This window comes from Bidens hawaiensis, unplaced genomic scaffold (genome assembly GCF_021521415.1).
Source record: "Bidens hawaiensis isolate Kalapana, Puna unplaced genomic scaffold, B.hawaiensis_p1.1 tig00010256_1, whole genome shotgun sequence".
NCBI classification, from domain to species: Eukaryota; Viridiplantae; Streptophyta; class Magnoliopsida; order Asterales; family Asteraceae; genus Bidens; species Bidens hawaiensis.
The window spans coordinates 613746-630032 of NW_027491777.1; the positions used below are offsets into that span (position 1 = coordinate 613746).

At 34.9% G+C, this 16287-nt stretch overlaps 1 protein-coding gene across 1 annotated transcript; it reads left to right on the top strand.

Annotated features, from left to right (window-relative positions):
• The first annotated feature begins 6060 nt into the window (after positions 1–6060).
• LOC143534650 (U1 small nuclear ribonucleoprotein A-like) lies at positions 6061–9820 on the top strand. Its single transcript, XM_077029088.1, has 5 exons — positions 6061–6151; positions 6450–6622; positions 8948–9041; positions 9243–9319; positions 9426–9820. Exons 1-5 carry the CDS (start codon positions 6061–6063, stop codon positions 9717–9719), a joined length of 729 nt encoding a protein of 242 aa, XP_076885203.1. The 3' UTR covers positions 9720–9820.
• The last annotated feature ends 6467 nt before the right edge of the window (positions 9821–16287 follow it).

A 16287-nucleotide genomic window follows, 5' to 3' on the forward strand; every position in this document is an offset into this window, starting at 1 on the left:
TAAAATGTATCATGATTTAAAGGAACTTTACTGGTGGCCGAACATGAAAGCCGACATTGCAACCTACGTGAGCAAATGTTTGACTTGTGCCAGAGTCAAGATAGAATACCAGAAACCATCTGGTCTACTGCAACAGCCGGAACTCCCAATGTGGAAATGGGAACAAATCTCAATGGACTTTATTACGGGTTTGCCTAAGACACCGACGGGATGCGATACCATCTGGGTGATCGTTGACCGGTTGACTAAATCGGCACATTTTCTAGCGATTAAGGAAACAGACAAAATGGAAAGACTGACTCGTGTCTACATGAAGGAAGTAGTGTCGAGACACGGAGTGCCTGTCTCCATCATTTCCGACCGAGATTCTCGTTTTACCTCACACTTTTGGAAGTCGCTGCAAAGCGCACTGGGCACACGTCTCGATATGAGTACCGCATACCATCCTCAGACAGATGGGCAGAGTGAACGGACTATCCAGACCCTGGAGGATATGTTGCGTGCATGCGTCTTAGATTTCGGAAAAAGTTGGGAACCCCATTTACCCTTGGTAGAGTTTTCGTATAATAACAGCTACCACGCAAGCATTAAGGCAGCGCCGTTTGAAGCGCTGTACGGACGGAAGTGTCGATCACCACTCTGCTGGGCAGAGGTGGGTGATAGCCAAATCACTGGTCCGGAACTGGTACTCGAAACTTCGGAAAAGATTGTTCAAATCCGAAATCGCATGGCAGCAGCACGAGATCGACAAAAGAGTTACGCCGACAAGCGCCGAAAACCTCTCGAATTTCAAGTAAACGATCGAGTGTTACTCAAAGTCTCACCTTGGAAAGGTGTGGTTCGCTTTGGTAAGCGAAACAAACTTAACCCGCGATATGTTGGTCCGTACCGGATAACTGAGCGCATTGGTCCGGTGGCGTACCGACTGGATCTACCAACAGAACTCGGTGGCGTACACGATGTATTCCACGTATCAAATTTGAAGAAATGCCTATCTGATGAAACCCAAGTAGTCCCTTTGGAGGAACTACAAGTTGATGAACAGTTACGGTTCATTGAGGAACCAATCGAGGTTTTGGATTGGGAAACCAAAACGCTCAAACACAGCAAAATTCCAATCGTTAAGGTTCGTTGGAACTCGAGACGTGGACCGGAGTTCACGTGGGAACGCGAGGATCAAATGATGAAAAAGTATCCTCACCTTTTTGAAGGGCTAACCAAACACCGGAAACCGCGAAACCCGGCAAACCGTCAAACATCACCGGAGGTATGAACTAAATTTCGGGACGAAATTTCTTTCTACTAGGGGATGATATGACAAACTGAAAATTTTTCTTACTTTTTCAGGCTCTCATCACGACTTGACTCAATTTTCGGGACGAAAATTCTTTAACATGGGAATGATGTGACAATCGTCAATTTCAGGTTAACCTCGTTAACTCAACTCCGTCAATTCAAACTTTAAGATCGTTGAATCTTTAACGCACACTTCGTTACATTTAAACTAGGGTTTAAATGACGCTTAACACTTACTACATGTGTAGTCTTTCGGGATTTGCACCGAAACGCAAACGAGTTAACGCAAACGATTGACAAATAAACGACAAACGTCAAGACACTAATTATATGATTATTATGTGTTAGGATTATGTGCTATGTGATAATAGTATGGTCATGTTAACTTATTGTTCAAGTATGATGGAATGTTCTAGAGAAAAACAACAATTGGAAGTTTAGGGACTAGAATGTAACTTGTTGGCTTATAAATATAACATAAACTCTAAACCCTAACTATTATTATTATTATTAATAACCTCCGATCGGAAATCCCTTCCTCCCTACTCACGGCTGCCGTCCACAATCTTCCACACACACACATCAAATCAAGAGTTTAATCCAAGAACTAGGTGCTAGGAAGGTATACTTGATCATCCCTTACCTCCTTGTTGTGTAATTTTGATGTTTAATGAGTTGTATGCAAACCCTAACTCAGCCGATTCTAGGTGTTATATGATTAATATGATTCTTGATAGTTGGATGATAGATTAATATGATTCTTGATGTTGTTACATGATTCATTGATTGTCTTTGATTTGAATTAGAACACAAACCCTAATCTTGTATGTATGGTATGATTGATATGCATGGATAGTAGTTATAGTATCTAGAAGGTTATATGGATGCATGATAGTTCATAGGGTATGGTTAGGTTGAGTTTTGATGTGAACAGATTCTGGACAGAATGTATATACGATGTTTAACTGACTGTAACGAAGTGTAAACGTGAAAATTGATTGAGATTGTGGGTACTGCAGTAAACTAGGTTGAGTCTAGTTTCTATAAAGTATAAATTCGTAATTTTTGGATAAGTAGAAGTATACTTTTATGATTTTACAAAAACGTGATGCAAAGCTGAGCTGTTAGACCTGCTGTTAGGTTATATTGTAAATACTATATCTCATGAACTACGAGGCCAATTGGGTTGGTTCCACTTTTGGAAGTTGACTCATTGAGTCAGGAACCAAACCCAAGTGGTCTTGCATTTATTGGATTTTTCGTTTAACGGGAATTGCAAATAATATTCTGTTGTGCATGAATCTGACTGATATAAGTTAGCTGTAATGTTTTGATCATTATGAACAATCTATATGGAATAAAAATAAGATAAAAGATGTTCTGGAAACCTAAGATATGTATGCTTCTGTGGTAATTTTTGGTGAATTAATTGAGACGTTATAATCAGTGAACTAGTACAATCTTTCAAGTAGAAATTCTGTCATAACGAAACTAGCTGCTGAGTTGTATAGGAATGCATGAAATATGGTAGTTTCTATATAATTGTTGTAATTTTGACCAAAATACCCTTGCGGGGAAATAGTTGCTAGTTGATTGCCATGAATTGACCAAATTACCCTTGCGGGAAATATTGGTTAGTTAGTCTTTGTTTGTTGACCAAATTGCCCTTACGGGAATTATTGCTAGTAAGTAGGTTATTAACACATGACACGGAAGTAATTGCTCACTCATATGTCGTATCACGATTGTACTTGTAGAGTCACACACAATACACAAACGAAACACGAAACATGTTACTTGCATAGGTATTATGTGCCGAGTCTAGAGACTCGTTAAACGTTCCGACACTTAGAAAATCTCTTTGTTGTTTTAGAACGCTAGAGAGTTTTCTACGACGCGCATCACTCGGTGATCTAGATCGGATATTCTTCGCAAACAGTGAGTTCACTTTACCCCACTCTTAAACTGCTTTCAAACGTTTTTCACTTGGGGGAGATAACATACTCCGATAAACATATTTTCTGAGATAAACGCATATGAAAGATTTTGTTATAAATTATATATCACTTGTAAAGGCTAAGCGGCATTTGTAACAACTTGAAGTCCCACACATCGGACCGGTTAATATTTGGAATAGCGAGTCACTTTTGGGTAGTACTACTGGGTTTGACAAACCCCACCCGACGTTATAGCTCAACTGGAGGTTGAGTGGGTGTAAATTTGGGCTAACACATACCATGGTCTGGAGGACCTGGTGACGGGCACTTGATAAACAGTCAGCTTCGGTCGCGAACCACTTAGCAATACTTGTTGTATAGATTAGCTACCTATCGATATATAATTTAACATAACACTATCTGGTAATGCAACACTTAAACGTTGTAACATGGTTACACGCTCAAACATCGTAACGAGGTTACGCAATACTTAAACGTTGTAACGTGGTTACACGCTCAAACGTCGTAACGAGGTTACGCAACATTTAAACGTCGTAACGAGGTTACGCAAAACGCTAAACAATCTATCTTATTTTACTTGTGAACTCACCAACCTTGTGTTGACACTTTTAGTATGTTATTCTCAGGTAGCCGAGGCGGGCGCGCGGTTTAGGAGCATGCATTATTGAAAACATTTTTATTCCGCAAATTTAAACTTTAACAGTTGCTTTTGGTTTTTAAGTCGTCCTGCGTGACGCAACTTTTGAATTAAGGTTTTACGCTTCCGCATTTACTTTCATTTAAACGTTTTTCTTTGGTTTGGTTATAACTAATGATTCCGATCCTGCCAGTTCACACCCTCTGACGGTAAAACTCCGTTAGTGGATTTTGAGGGTAAAATAATATGTTGTTTTAATTTTAGCATTGGTTATTAATTATTTTTTTATATGATACCTGAAACAAGATTAACCTAACCCGAGAAAACCCTAGCCCGAAAAACCTGAGAGATTTAGGTTGGGTTTTGAGTCAAGATTTAAAATTTTAAAACCCGAAAAACCCAAAACCTAAAGAACACCTCTAATCAGTATGTACAAGTTTAAACCTTAGGGACAACCGGACAACAATACGACAAAAAGAAAAAAAAAATTGATATAACAAAACTAAGTAAAGCACAGATGAAAATATAGTTGACTAAATAGCAAAGGATTGCCACGAGGTGTTTTATAATTTTATACGGCTCGTTTTGACTATCCAAATTATATGCTTTGGAATTTAACATGCGAAAAGAAAAAGAAATTTATAAAGAACTGTAGTTAAATTTTTTTTTTTTTAAAAAAGCTTGAAACAGGTGTGCATGCGTGCTTCGATAAGTTGTACACTACCACACAAAGTTAATTTTAAAATAATATAATCAAACATAGTTAAAAATAAGGATGTCGTGATGATATGTTTGGAGTTTTATAAGTTGTTATATTTCATTCCTTGTAACGTTAACTCTAGGAGTGTGATTATGTGAGGGGAAATTTACAAATTATAGGGTGAGGTTGTGAGTGTAAATTATATGGTTGAGAGAGAAATGTATTGATTTTTTGGAAATTCGGGGAAACATTGTTTGCCCCTATTTATTTTTTAATATTTGTTGGATTGGTTGTGAGTAGATGAGACGGAAAACTGTAATGATAAATGTATAAAAAATATTAATTAATTGAACTTGAGAGAGAAATATAGTGTTTTTAGTGTAATTATAGAATAAGGATGGCTATTGGGTTGAAAATGCTCTAAAATACAAATACTTCAGTATAAATAAGTAGGTTTTAGGCTTGATTTATGATGATGATTGTCGCATCCGAACACAATACCATATGCAAGAGTATATTGGCAATAGAGACGGCAGATGCTCAAGAACAACACATGGTTCAAAACTGTATAACAAGTAGGACGAGGCACAACTATGTTGTCATGTCCTAAAGACGAATCTGTGAATACATGTGTGCTTGGGGGGGGGGGGGGGGGAGCCCGTGAAAAACACTAATCATTTTTGCAATTTTGATATCCAAATCCAAAGTTTAATTAAATAATGAACAACATAATCTTATACCATCTAGGTGCGACATACATAAATCATCGATTTATGGTGTAAATTTACTGAAATTTTATGGTATTTGTTTTTATTACCCGACTCGTCTTGACATGATTTGTTTCGTACCCCACTAATAAATTTTTAAATCCGCTACAATCCTGTTCAAACCAACACAATAACATATTAATCAAATTTACTAAGTTTTGATTGATTTTTGCTAGTTAAAATATTAATTTGGCCCGTCCAGGCTCACACTCATTCTGACCAGGTATGCCACCTGACCCACCCATTCACAAGGTCTATTAATTACCATGCCATATGATAAGATCTTCATACACCACTATGGAGTTTCACACATCACCTTTCGCTTATGTGGCTCGTATAGGGCTATATGAAACTTATAAAACCTGAGTTGTTGAAAACTTATACGACTCATATAGGATCTGAAAAAGTTGCTTTGTGTGTCCCCAATATACACTAATCAGTCATATGTGACCTATACGACTCATATAGCCCTATAAGAGTCGTATTAGTCTCGTACAGTCACCATTGAAGACTGGTAATGGTGTACTATATGGGCTGAAAACGATTATCTGGGCCAGTAGAGGCAAATAATAATAATAATAATAATAATAATAATAATAATAAAATTAAGCCCGTTACTGATTCATAGTTTTCGTTCGGGCCTGCCTCTGAAGAGAAAGTGTAAAAAACCCCGTCTCCATTGTTGTTGATCGAAAGAGATCAATGGCGGAGATGACGACGGTGGGCGGCGAGACTACACCTCCGAACAACACCATTTACATCAACAATCTCAACGAAAAAATCAAACTTGACGGTACTATCAAACCACTACTCTATTTATTATATCTTTACATTCTGTAAACAACTTTTCGCCCTAATTATTGTATATAAATTAATTAGGGGAAAGTTAACGTACAAGTTAAATTAACGTGCTAACTGTGAGAATCAAGTAGTGTAATTATATTTACAAGTAGAGTAATTATGTAATTAAATCGTGGTGACACTATAATTACACTATATTAGTATATATAATTACACTACTTGATTCTCACAGTTAGTTTGATCCAAACCCGATTAATTAATGTTTAATGTGTATACTTTTGTTGAATTAGAGTTAAAGAAATCACTGCAAGCTGTGTTCTCTCAATTTGGTAAAATATTGGAGATACTCGCATTCAAAACCCTAAAACACAAGGGTCAAGCTTGGGTTGTATTTGAGGATGCTGCTTCTGCCACCAGTGCTCTCAAGCAGATGCAGGGCTTTCCGTTTTACGACAAACCGATGGTATTGTTTCTTTTTTATTTATTTATTAATTATTAATTTATTATATATAACATAGCAGGTTATTACTTATTAGGTATGATTTTAAATTGAACCATGTATGTACATTGTTTCTCTATAACTAAACGGGGTGTTTGAGATCGCTAATTAGAACTGTTTATTGGCAACGGTATCAAGACGCTGCAATAGTTAGGAAAAACTGGATTGGAAAGTCGGTAAATGAAATTCATTGATCACATAGTTTGTACTAGACACGTTGGTTTATATTTTTTGAGTTGATGACTAAATTGAAACAAAGGTTCTGTAATTTTATTAGTAATTATATCTGGTATAACAGTAACTTGCTAGTGTAAAACATTCTAATGAAAACTAGACTAGGCTTGTAAAAAAGAGGAAAAATTTGAGATGTTGCTGTTGGACTAAGTTTGAGATGTTTATGTCTATTATGAATTATGATGCTGGTGCACTAAAAGAGTGCATGATCTTTTTCCCGCTACTCATTGGTTGGATTACAGCAGTATAAGTTTATATGGTATAAGGCCAGTGACGGATTCATTCATACTTCAGGTGGGGGATAGACCCCCACTGAAATTAGCCCATTAAACTTAATATGTTAGTGGAATCCAAGAAAAAATCCACATGCCCTCAAGACAAAATTAAGAATGCACCTTGGCCTTTAGAAAGCCCAAATGAGAAGCTCTAATTTATCCAACTCGTGTGTTTAGTTTAGTCTAACAAACTGGAAACGGAAATATCAAATCAATTTCTTGTTATTTTAAATGAACTGGCTATAATACCAACCCTTAAAGTAATAGTATGCATTAATTATTACTTTTCTGCATATATATTTTTGATGCACGGGTAAGTGGGTAACTGACGATGGGTTACCCACTTACCCGTGCATCAAAAATATATATGCAGAAAAGTAACAATTAAAACCCTTAAAGTAATAGTATGCATTAATTATTACTTTTCTGCATATATATTTTTGATGCACGGGCAAGTGGGAAACTGACGATGGAGTACATAGGTCTATACAACTACAACGCTCCTAAGTCCGGACATAGTGGCTATTCGTTTTACATGTTTTTTTCTTTAAGTTGAAATGATCTATGCAATGTAGCTTTTAAAACCAAAACTTGCATAATCGACATGTTTTGACACATTATACTCTACTTGTTTTGACTCGTTACAACCGAGTGCTTATATTGAACATATTTTTCCCCCACTGGTGAAAGTTACTGGATCCGCCACTGTATAAGGCTAAATATATGTTTTGGCAATTCTATATTTTAAGAAAGTTTGACGTGGGCAGTGATGCTTTCTTTTTAATGTTGATGTTTGCAAATTAGTTGCAACTTGAATGTCTGTTTAATAGTTGAAAGCTTATTTTGCTCGGAATAAAAATGAACTTGAACAAAATACTATTTTATGTTTTTAACACAGTGTACACAAAACGTAAATCATTCTATTTTTTAACTTGAATTTCTTGATAAACAAAAGGCTTAAATTAGAGATTTAGAGGTATGCATTGGTTGTAAGTTTAGAGAAAATGTAATTTGCTGTTGCAAATACATTGTGTACAAGTAACAAATAAAGTTAAATATAAATGTAATGCACACATGCAAATACATGTATACGCTTTCATATGTACTGGTTTATAAGATTTCAAATAAACATATATGTATGACACATTGATATGTTACCCGTGTCTTTTAAAAGTAGGTTATTAGTCAGCCTTTATTATTGATTTACTGTACATTGCACTCCTATTTTTTAATGTTGGTGTTTAATATTACCAGAATTGTGATTCACAGTGGTAAAATAAAATGTTTTTTTTTCTTTTTGAAATTCATTTAGAAAGTTATACATTAAGCATTTTGATTTGCATTCTATTCAAGATAACAATTTTAATAATATCAATAACTGAAGCTGTAGTCATTTTGTCCACATCAACATTATATGTCAAATTTTACCTCTTGTTTTAATTAGAGACATCATCACATTGTCTTTATTTTCATTTTTTACGTGAGTGGTTACTGGTTTTACCATGATGATTAGTGTATTATCTTGTCACAGTCTCTTAACTTCTCTAGAACTTTTTTTCCCCTCATAAAGTTGATTAAAAGCTTAAAGTATGCATCATTTGCATACACACATGCTGTTTGATTTTGCAGTTTTTACTAGTTGATGAAATATCACTCGTTCACATGGTAAATTTACAGAAAAGATGGTCTCCGAGTCGTTAGTTCTTTGCACATAATACTCGTTTCTTAATCAATATTTTATTTGATTTATATGAACATCATTCTACTTTGATGATCACAGAGAATACAGTATGCTAAAACAAAATCAGATATCATTGCTAAAGCAGATGGCACTTTTGTACCCCGGGAAAGACGAAAGAGGCATGAAGATAAAGGTAACTTATTTGTTACTATTAATATGTGGTCTTATGGTAGTTAATATTATTTAGTTTGGTCTCACCATAATGACAATGTTCCTAATAACGTGACTAGGAGACACTTTTGTAACTTTAGTCTATTTGTTTCAATTATCAGACTTTATTATATGCATGTTAATTCCTTTCGTACTGCTATAATATATATGTTTTATGCAATAGGAAGGAAAAGAAAGGGCCAGCATGATGCTAATCAAGCAGCCGTAGGTGTAAATCCTGCATATGGTGCTGCCCCTCCGGTAATTGATTAATCCTTAATTCAACACTTTCTTTTTCTAGTTATTTACATGAATACTATGTATATATATATAACCCCAAAATCACAAATTTTACACTTTTGTGCAGTTATCACAAATACCATATCCAGGCAGTGCAAAATCTGGGATGCCCGAGGCACCGGCCCCACCAAACAGCATATTGTTCATACAAAATCTTCCTCATCAAACATCATCAATGATGCTGCAAATGTTGTTTGGGCAGCACCAAGGATTCAAGGAAGTAAGAATGGTGGAAGCAAAACCAGGGATTGCTTTTATCGAGTATGGAGATGAGATGCAGGCGACTGTTGCTATGCATAACCTTCAAGGTTTTAAGATTAGTCCTGAAAGCCCTATGTTGATCACCTATGCTAAGAAGTAGATCATTTGCTTGTTTTTGTTTCTTTGATTACTAGTAAATCATTGTCAAACGTTAGATATTTTTCTGGGTTCTGTGACTTGTATTGTTGTAAAATTATCTCGCAGTTTAGGTGACTACAGTTTCAATCCGCGTAATTAGCTATTTATTTTATGACATGTTGGGTTTGTGTGGTGTTGCATGGTGGATGTGTAAGACGACCTAAGTCATTGACATGTTATATGGATGTTTGTGAAAAATAATAGTGTAACAAGGATGTATCCGGGATTATGGTGGAGCAACATCTTGTTTATTAAGAGTCGTATCCCAATTAACGACAACAATATGTTTACGGGGGAATCCTGTGAGCTCGTACTTTCCTCAAGTACACGTCCTATCTACAACATCGGCAAGACGGCAACACATAGGTCATTCCAAGGACCACTAACCTAGAGGTGGACAACAAAACCGGTTCCTGGAACCGGTTTGGTGGAACCGAACCGGAACCGAACCGGTTCCTACCCGTTTTTCGTAGGAACCGGTTCGGTTCCGTTTCAACCCGACGATTGTGGACCGGTTTGAGATGTTTGGAGGTGGACCGGGTAGGAACCGGAACCGAACCGGAACCGGTTCTGGAACCGGTTCGATCGGAACCGGTTCTAGCCGTTGGAGTAGTTCTAGCCGTTGGGAAACGGTTTTATGGCCGTTTTTTGACCGTTGGGGTCAAAAATGGCCGTTTTTTGGCTCCCCAAACACCCCACTACTAGTATAAATAGGTATTTGGTGTAATGGGTTCATCACAACACTCAAATCGCAAACCCGAACGCAAAAAAATACAAAAAAACGCTATTACAACGTTCTGAGTTCTCTAATCTCTTGTTTTCTCTTCTTCTATATTCATATTTGTTGTTATGGCTGCCTCACAATCATCGGTTGGTCAAGGTTCCACCGCCGGACCAAGTTTCGTTCGTATTGTACCTCATAATCGTAATCAAGAGATTTGGTGCAATTGGGATTTGGTTGAATTGAGTGACCATTCATTGAAGGCTCGGTGCAAGTTTTGTGGGATTTATTTAAACCCACTTTCGAATTCAAATTTGAAGAAACACATCGAAAGACCGTATTGCAGGGCGTTGAAACAGAACGTCGAGTCACAACAAACGCAAATGGATAGTGAAGGCGGAATATTTACATACCAAATTGATCGAGTTCAAGATCGTATGGCGAAGTTTGTGATTCAAGAAGCTTTGCCGTGTAGCATGAGCCTCTTCAGAAATCAGAAGAACACAAATCATCACCTACACAAGCAGCGGAAACGAAAAACGAAAAAAAAATAATATTTTACACTGTAACCGGTTGGAACCGGTTACAGTGTAAGAACCGGTTTAGGAACCGGTCAGAACCGGTTCCACCGGTTCCGGGTCCGAGGGTTGGGGAACCGGTTCGACCATGGAACCAGTTTAAACAGTGATGTTGACTAATGGAACCGGTTCTGAACCGGTTCCGGTTCCTTTGACCAACCCGATTTGATCACCTATACACTAACCTAGTATATGTTGTCACTATTCCACAAGACATGTGCTTTGTTGCTTCTGTCTTTATGTCATCAAGTAAGCATGTGGCAGTTGTATCCATGGCGGCATGGCCTGTTACACTTACCAATCACCTTGAATGATGACATTAACAATGATCATCTTCATAACTATGTATAAGGTTTTTTTTTTTTTTTTTTTTTTTTTTTTAATATTGACCCAAATTTATAACATCATGGTCATTGGCAGAAGCTGATAAGCCAAAATATAAGTTCATTCTTAGAATCATAAATCGAAAATACAACGTGTTCGCCACTTCAATATATCAACCCTAACTCTTGCATAGTAAGGTCTATTACATGCGCTAAAAATCGACATTCAGCATACCAACTGTTAAAGCAAATCTCAACCTCAATGATTGTCGGTTAAGATTGATTCTAATGGTCAATAATATAGATGATATTTGAGAGGAATACAAGGATAATTGTGAAACTTTTAGTTAAAGGTGTGCATATGAATGTATATTATATTATATTATAAACATTGTTACAAACATGTCCTCTATTTATAGACAGGTTACAACATCTACCAATCATACTATTATTCCTAATGGTCCCCTGGATGGGTACAAGATTTGCCATTTTTCAGTTGTGTCCGTTATATCTCGTACGATCTTCTTTTCTGTCATTTAGTGCGTAGATGCTTTCCTTATCTCTTTCATGACAATGCTCTGGCATTTGTGTAGATACTCTTTCTGGGATGTTACCCCTACACCAACGAAACTAACCCTTCCATATTTATACCTTCTTACAAGGAAGGTCTTAAAGAAACCCCATGATGAACATTCAAAGAGAACAAACTCGGGTGACCCTATGTTCGATCGTAAACCTTTCCAAGTGATAGTAACTTCAAAACAAAAGGGTTTGTTTAGTGGGAAACCACTTCAATTTATGAGTGAGAAATAAGGATTATTTGTGTCATTTAATGCTAGATGACTTGACATGACAAAAACGTCCTCATGTGGCGGTAGATAGGGTGACTTAACTGTAACACTCAGGCCTCTCGTACCACCAATATTGTCCGCTCTGCCCACGAATAGCTCACGGATTTGTTTTTGGTTGCCCAGATGGAGACTTCTCAGGAGGTCACCCATCCTAGTACCACTTCCACCTAAGCACGCTTAACCGTGGAGTTTTCATGTGCTCCACAGCCAACTAAGCCCAAAACGCGTTGGTGATTGAAGAGACATGACATTTACTTATGAACCAAGGATCTCTCTTGTCCACGACCGATGTATAATTTGCCTAAGAGTGGGACGATGTTGTGTTTGCCAAGGGTGTTACATTAACGACATAAATCGACGATCATCCAGTTTATGAACCATCCATGTTGCCCATACGCAAACTATTGGTCTAGATGTGTAATTAATGAAAGTTTTGAGACAAAACCGCAATATAACCATACCACATGGATATTCCATATAATTAGTTCTAAACTTGTTATATTTTAATTAATTTACAAATTTATTAGAAAACCTAGTTTGAGACCCGTGTATTACACGAGTAATTGATGAAAATTTTATAATTTAACCATTTAGTGAAATATAGTTAACAAAATGATCATATTTTTACATACACTTACAATTTACATTAAAATTACATAAATTACATAATTAATATTACACAAATATGTTACAGATAGTAAAACATTCCCTATACACTATATTTGTGATTGTATTGCTTGGTATACATTGTTTATCACAAATCAAAATATTTAGTCTATTTATGCTTGTAACTCTTGATAAGGCAACATATATGTATGCTTATAACTCTTGATATAGCTGCGTATAGTTGTCTGTGCGACAAATAAGATTCTTCAAGCACATATCAACCCTTGCTAAATGATAATATACCCATAAAACTAACAAAAAAATATTCATACACGTAATATATCATACATTTTAATTAATTAATATAATGTAATTTGAGATCATCTGCTCATTATCCCAAAAGCATGATTATCCAAGAAACCACGTTACCTGAACTTTGATGATATAGTCATCCTTATAATCTTTAGAATTTGAAAATGATTGATAATGATAAATTTGGTGTCATTAATATTCTGTGTGTGACAAATTTTTAGTTAATTTTATATTTTATAATTAACAATTGTATAATAAATCAACATATAAAACCGGAAATTAAAATATAACAAAATGAGTTTTTTTTTTCATTTCGTATTAATGGAAAATGACAAAGACATATTAACCTTAAAGTCATGTTCAAATAAAAGTGATTATTACGAGTTAGCAAAATATTAGAAGATTTAAATTTGTATAAAGTGAATGTAGTGATTTTTATTTATAATAGTTGAAAGTATTGGATAAGGAATGTTTAAATTTTGAATACTAATCCTGCGTTATTAGTTAATATTACGGAAGTTGTTGGAATATTTAATTAATCGATATATATATTTTAACAACTTATAGAAAAAAAAACAAAGATTTCGCACTTGTTGGAAGCATGGTAAATGACTTTTAACTGGATTAATTATTTTTTTTACATTAATGTGAATATATATGTTTCTGAAACATTTTGATCTGAGTTATAGAAGAAAATATCGAAAACTAAATATTGATTTTCTTATTACTAAAATCCTTTATACTAAGCAAAAAAATCATACAAAAAAGATGACATATACTTCATATAGTAAATTGGTATACATATAGATTATAATTAAAATATTCAACTTCAATAATTTAATGCTAAACACCAAAATATATATAATATATATTTCCATATTTGCAATATTTATACAAAATGTTTCGAGAAAATTAAGAAAATACACATTCTCCTGAGTTCAAATGCATACGAGAAAATTTTAAATCCAAATTTGAAACTAATCTTATATAAAAAGTTATGCATTGTTGCTTGAATCTCAGTTTAAAAAACAATTTGTAGTTTACAATACAAATCCAAATTCTTCGACAATGATGCACCTTTTATTTGCTTTAATTTTCAATTACCCGTGATTTTAAAATTTTATTCTAACAAACCTGCAACGTCAATTTTAATATTTTCTTATTTCACCGTTAATGTTAATGAATGAATCGATTAGGATTTACATATAATAAAAACAACATTTATTCATATATTGAAATGACTTAAAAGATAAGGACTATATATTAAAATAAATGAAAAAATATGAGAAGGACTATGAGATTGACATGTGACAAAAATAAGTAATCTTTTGTTAGATTAGATAGATAACACAAAAACAAACGTGAGCTTATAAAATATATATTTGGTAAATGGGTTGGGTTAAACCGTCTTCTCCTATTGTTTTTACTCGATGTACATCTCTTCACTTACTAAAACAACCTTTAATATATTTTAAATCAAGCATGATGATGATAACGTATCTTTACTTCATTATCCATCTATTAAAAACATCCAAGGGAAAAGGGTAACACCGTAACAGTTAAGGATCCGTGTTAATTTTATATGAACAAATAGTAAGGCAGTCTTGTCAACATAACTACTTTACAAGTAAAGAGTATGTGACAACTTCTATTTCTTCTAAACAGTTACTAAAATGATGATATAGTTTTGCAAATATACAATATTTATTTTTACTTTATAAAGTTATTAGCTCCAAAATAGTATATAAATAAAATTATTACAATTCTTAATACTTATGATATAATTTTAATAATTTGTTACCTCGAGTTAAAAATTGACGAAGTAGCATATTCCATACCTACAATAATGGAGACAAAAACTAATTTTATATTATATAAGATGTATAGATTATATACAAAGCCATAAAAATTTGATTACCTAACACACGTCAATAAAAGTATACATGACATTCAAGTTAAAAAGCTATCTGCGTAGCCTTGACATATATAAGGCTAAAGTGTATGGTTCATTTCATTTAAATCATTTCTTCTTATTTGTTATATCTGTGCCACGTCAGTTTTGCTTCTCTCATTCTTCATTGCCCTTCAACTAGAGGTATGAATCATTTTCCTCATTTTCCATCATTTCATTATTTAATATAATAAAATATAAAAAAACCAAAAATATGATTGGCCATCTTCAGTAACCTCAGGCCACAACAAAAGTGACATGAGATGGGCGGGGGCGCGGTGTTCACTGGCCTCATTTGAATGAGGGGGTTGTCACATCGAATCAGTAAGGGTGCCTGCTAATTCATACTCTTTAGCCTAACAAGTGTGTTAGTAGCCAGTGTTTCTCTTTAATTTCAAGAAAACATAGATTTTAAACAAGTTTAGAGGCTTTTATATATCAACATTTCATTATTGTGAGGGAACCGAATTCGTGAATTGAGTAAATAAACAAAAAATTAACAAATAGTTTTATTACTTGTACAATACAATACAAGAATTTGAAATACAATACAGAATCAAAGAAATAAACCAAATACAATACAAAAAAAAACCGGTTTGGTTGAGGATCGTGTTGAACACGGGGCCCTTAAAACAATATTTCGAGTCTCCCAAGAGAACTCGTTGTTTCCCAGGGTACAACAGCCGGAGCAGTAGTACTGCCGAAGTTAACCGTAAACCTGAAAAAGGTTCGAATAAAAGAAACCATAAATGTAGAAGAAGAAGAAGAACTTGGAAAAACCTTGCAACAATGCTTGTGTTGTGTGTAAGGTTTGGTGTGTGTTGCAACTTAGTTTACCTCTCTATTTATAGAGGAAAAACAAGGCATAAGTTTTTCATCCCACCAATGTGGGATACACCACTATAGTATTTTCTTTCAAATACACACAATCACACATCGATATCTCATTCATCAATGTCTATTAGTGTGCATTTGTTGTGTCATAACAACCTACTAATGCACATGTAACAAATTTTCCAACAATCCCCACATGAATGGAAATCGATTCTTCGAAGTAAGTTTCAGCAGTTGAGTATTGCTGGATAGGTAGGTGTTACCATTTGAACCTTCTGTTGTGAAGCATACTTAGCCTCCTAGCGGTTTGTAGTCGGGATGACTTTGAACAGACCTCCATTTGTGTAGATGACA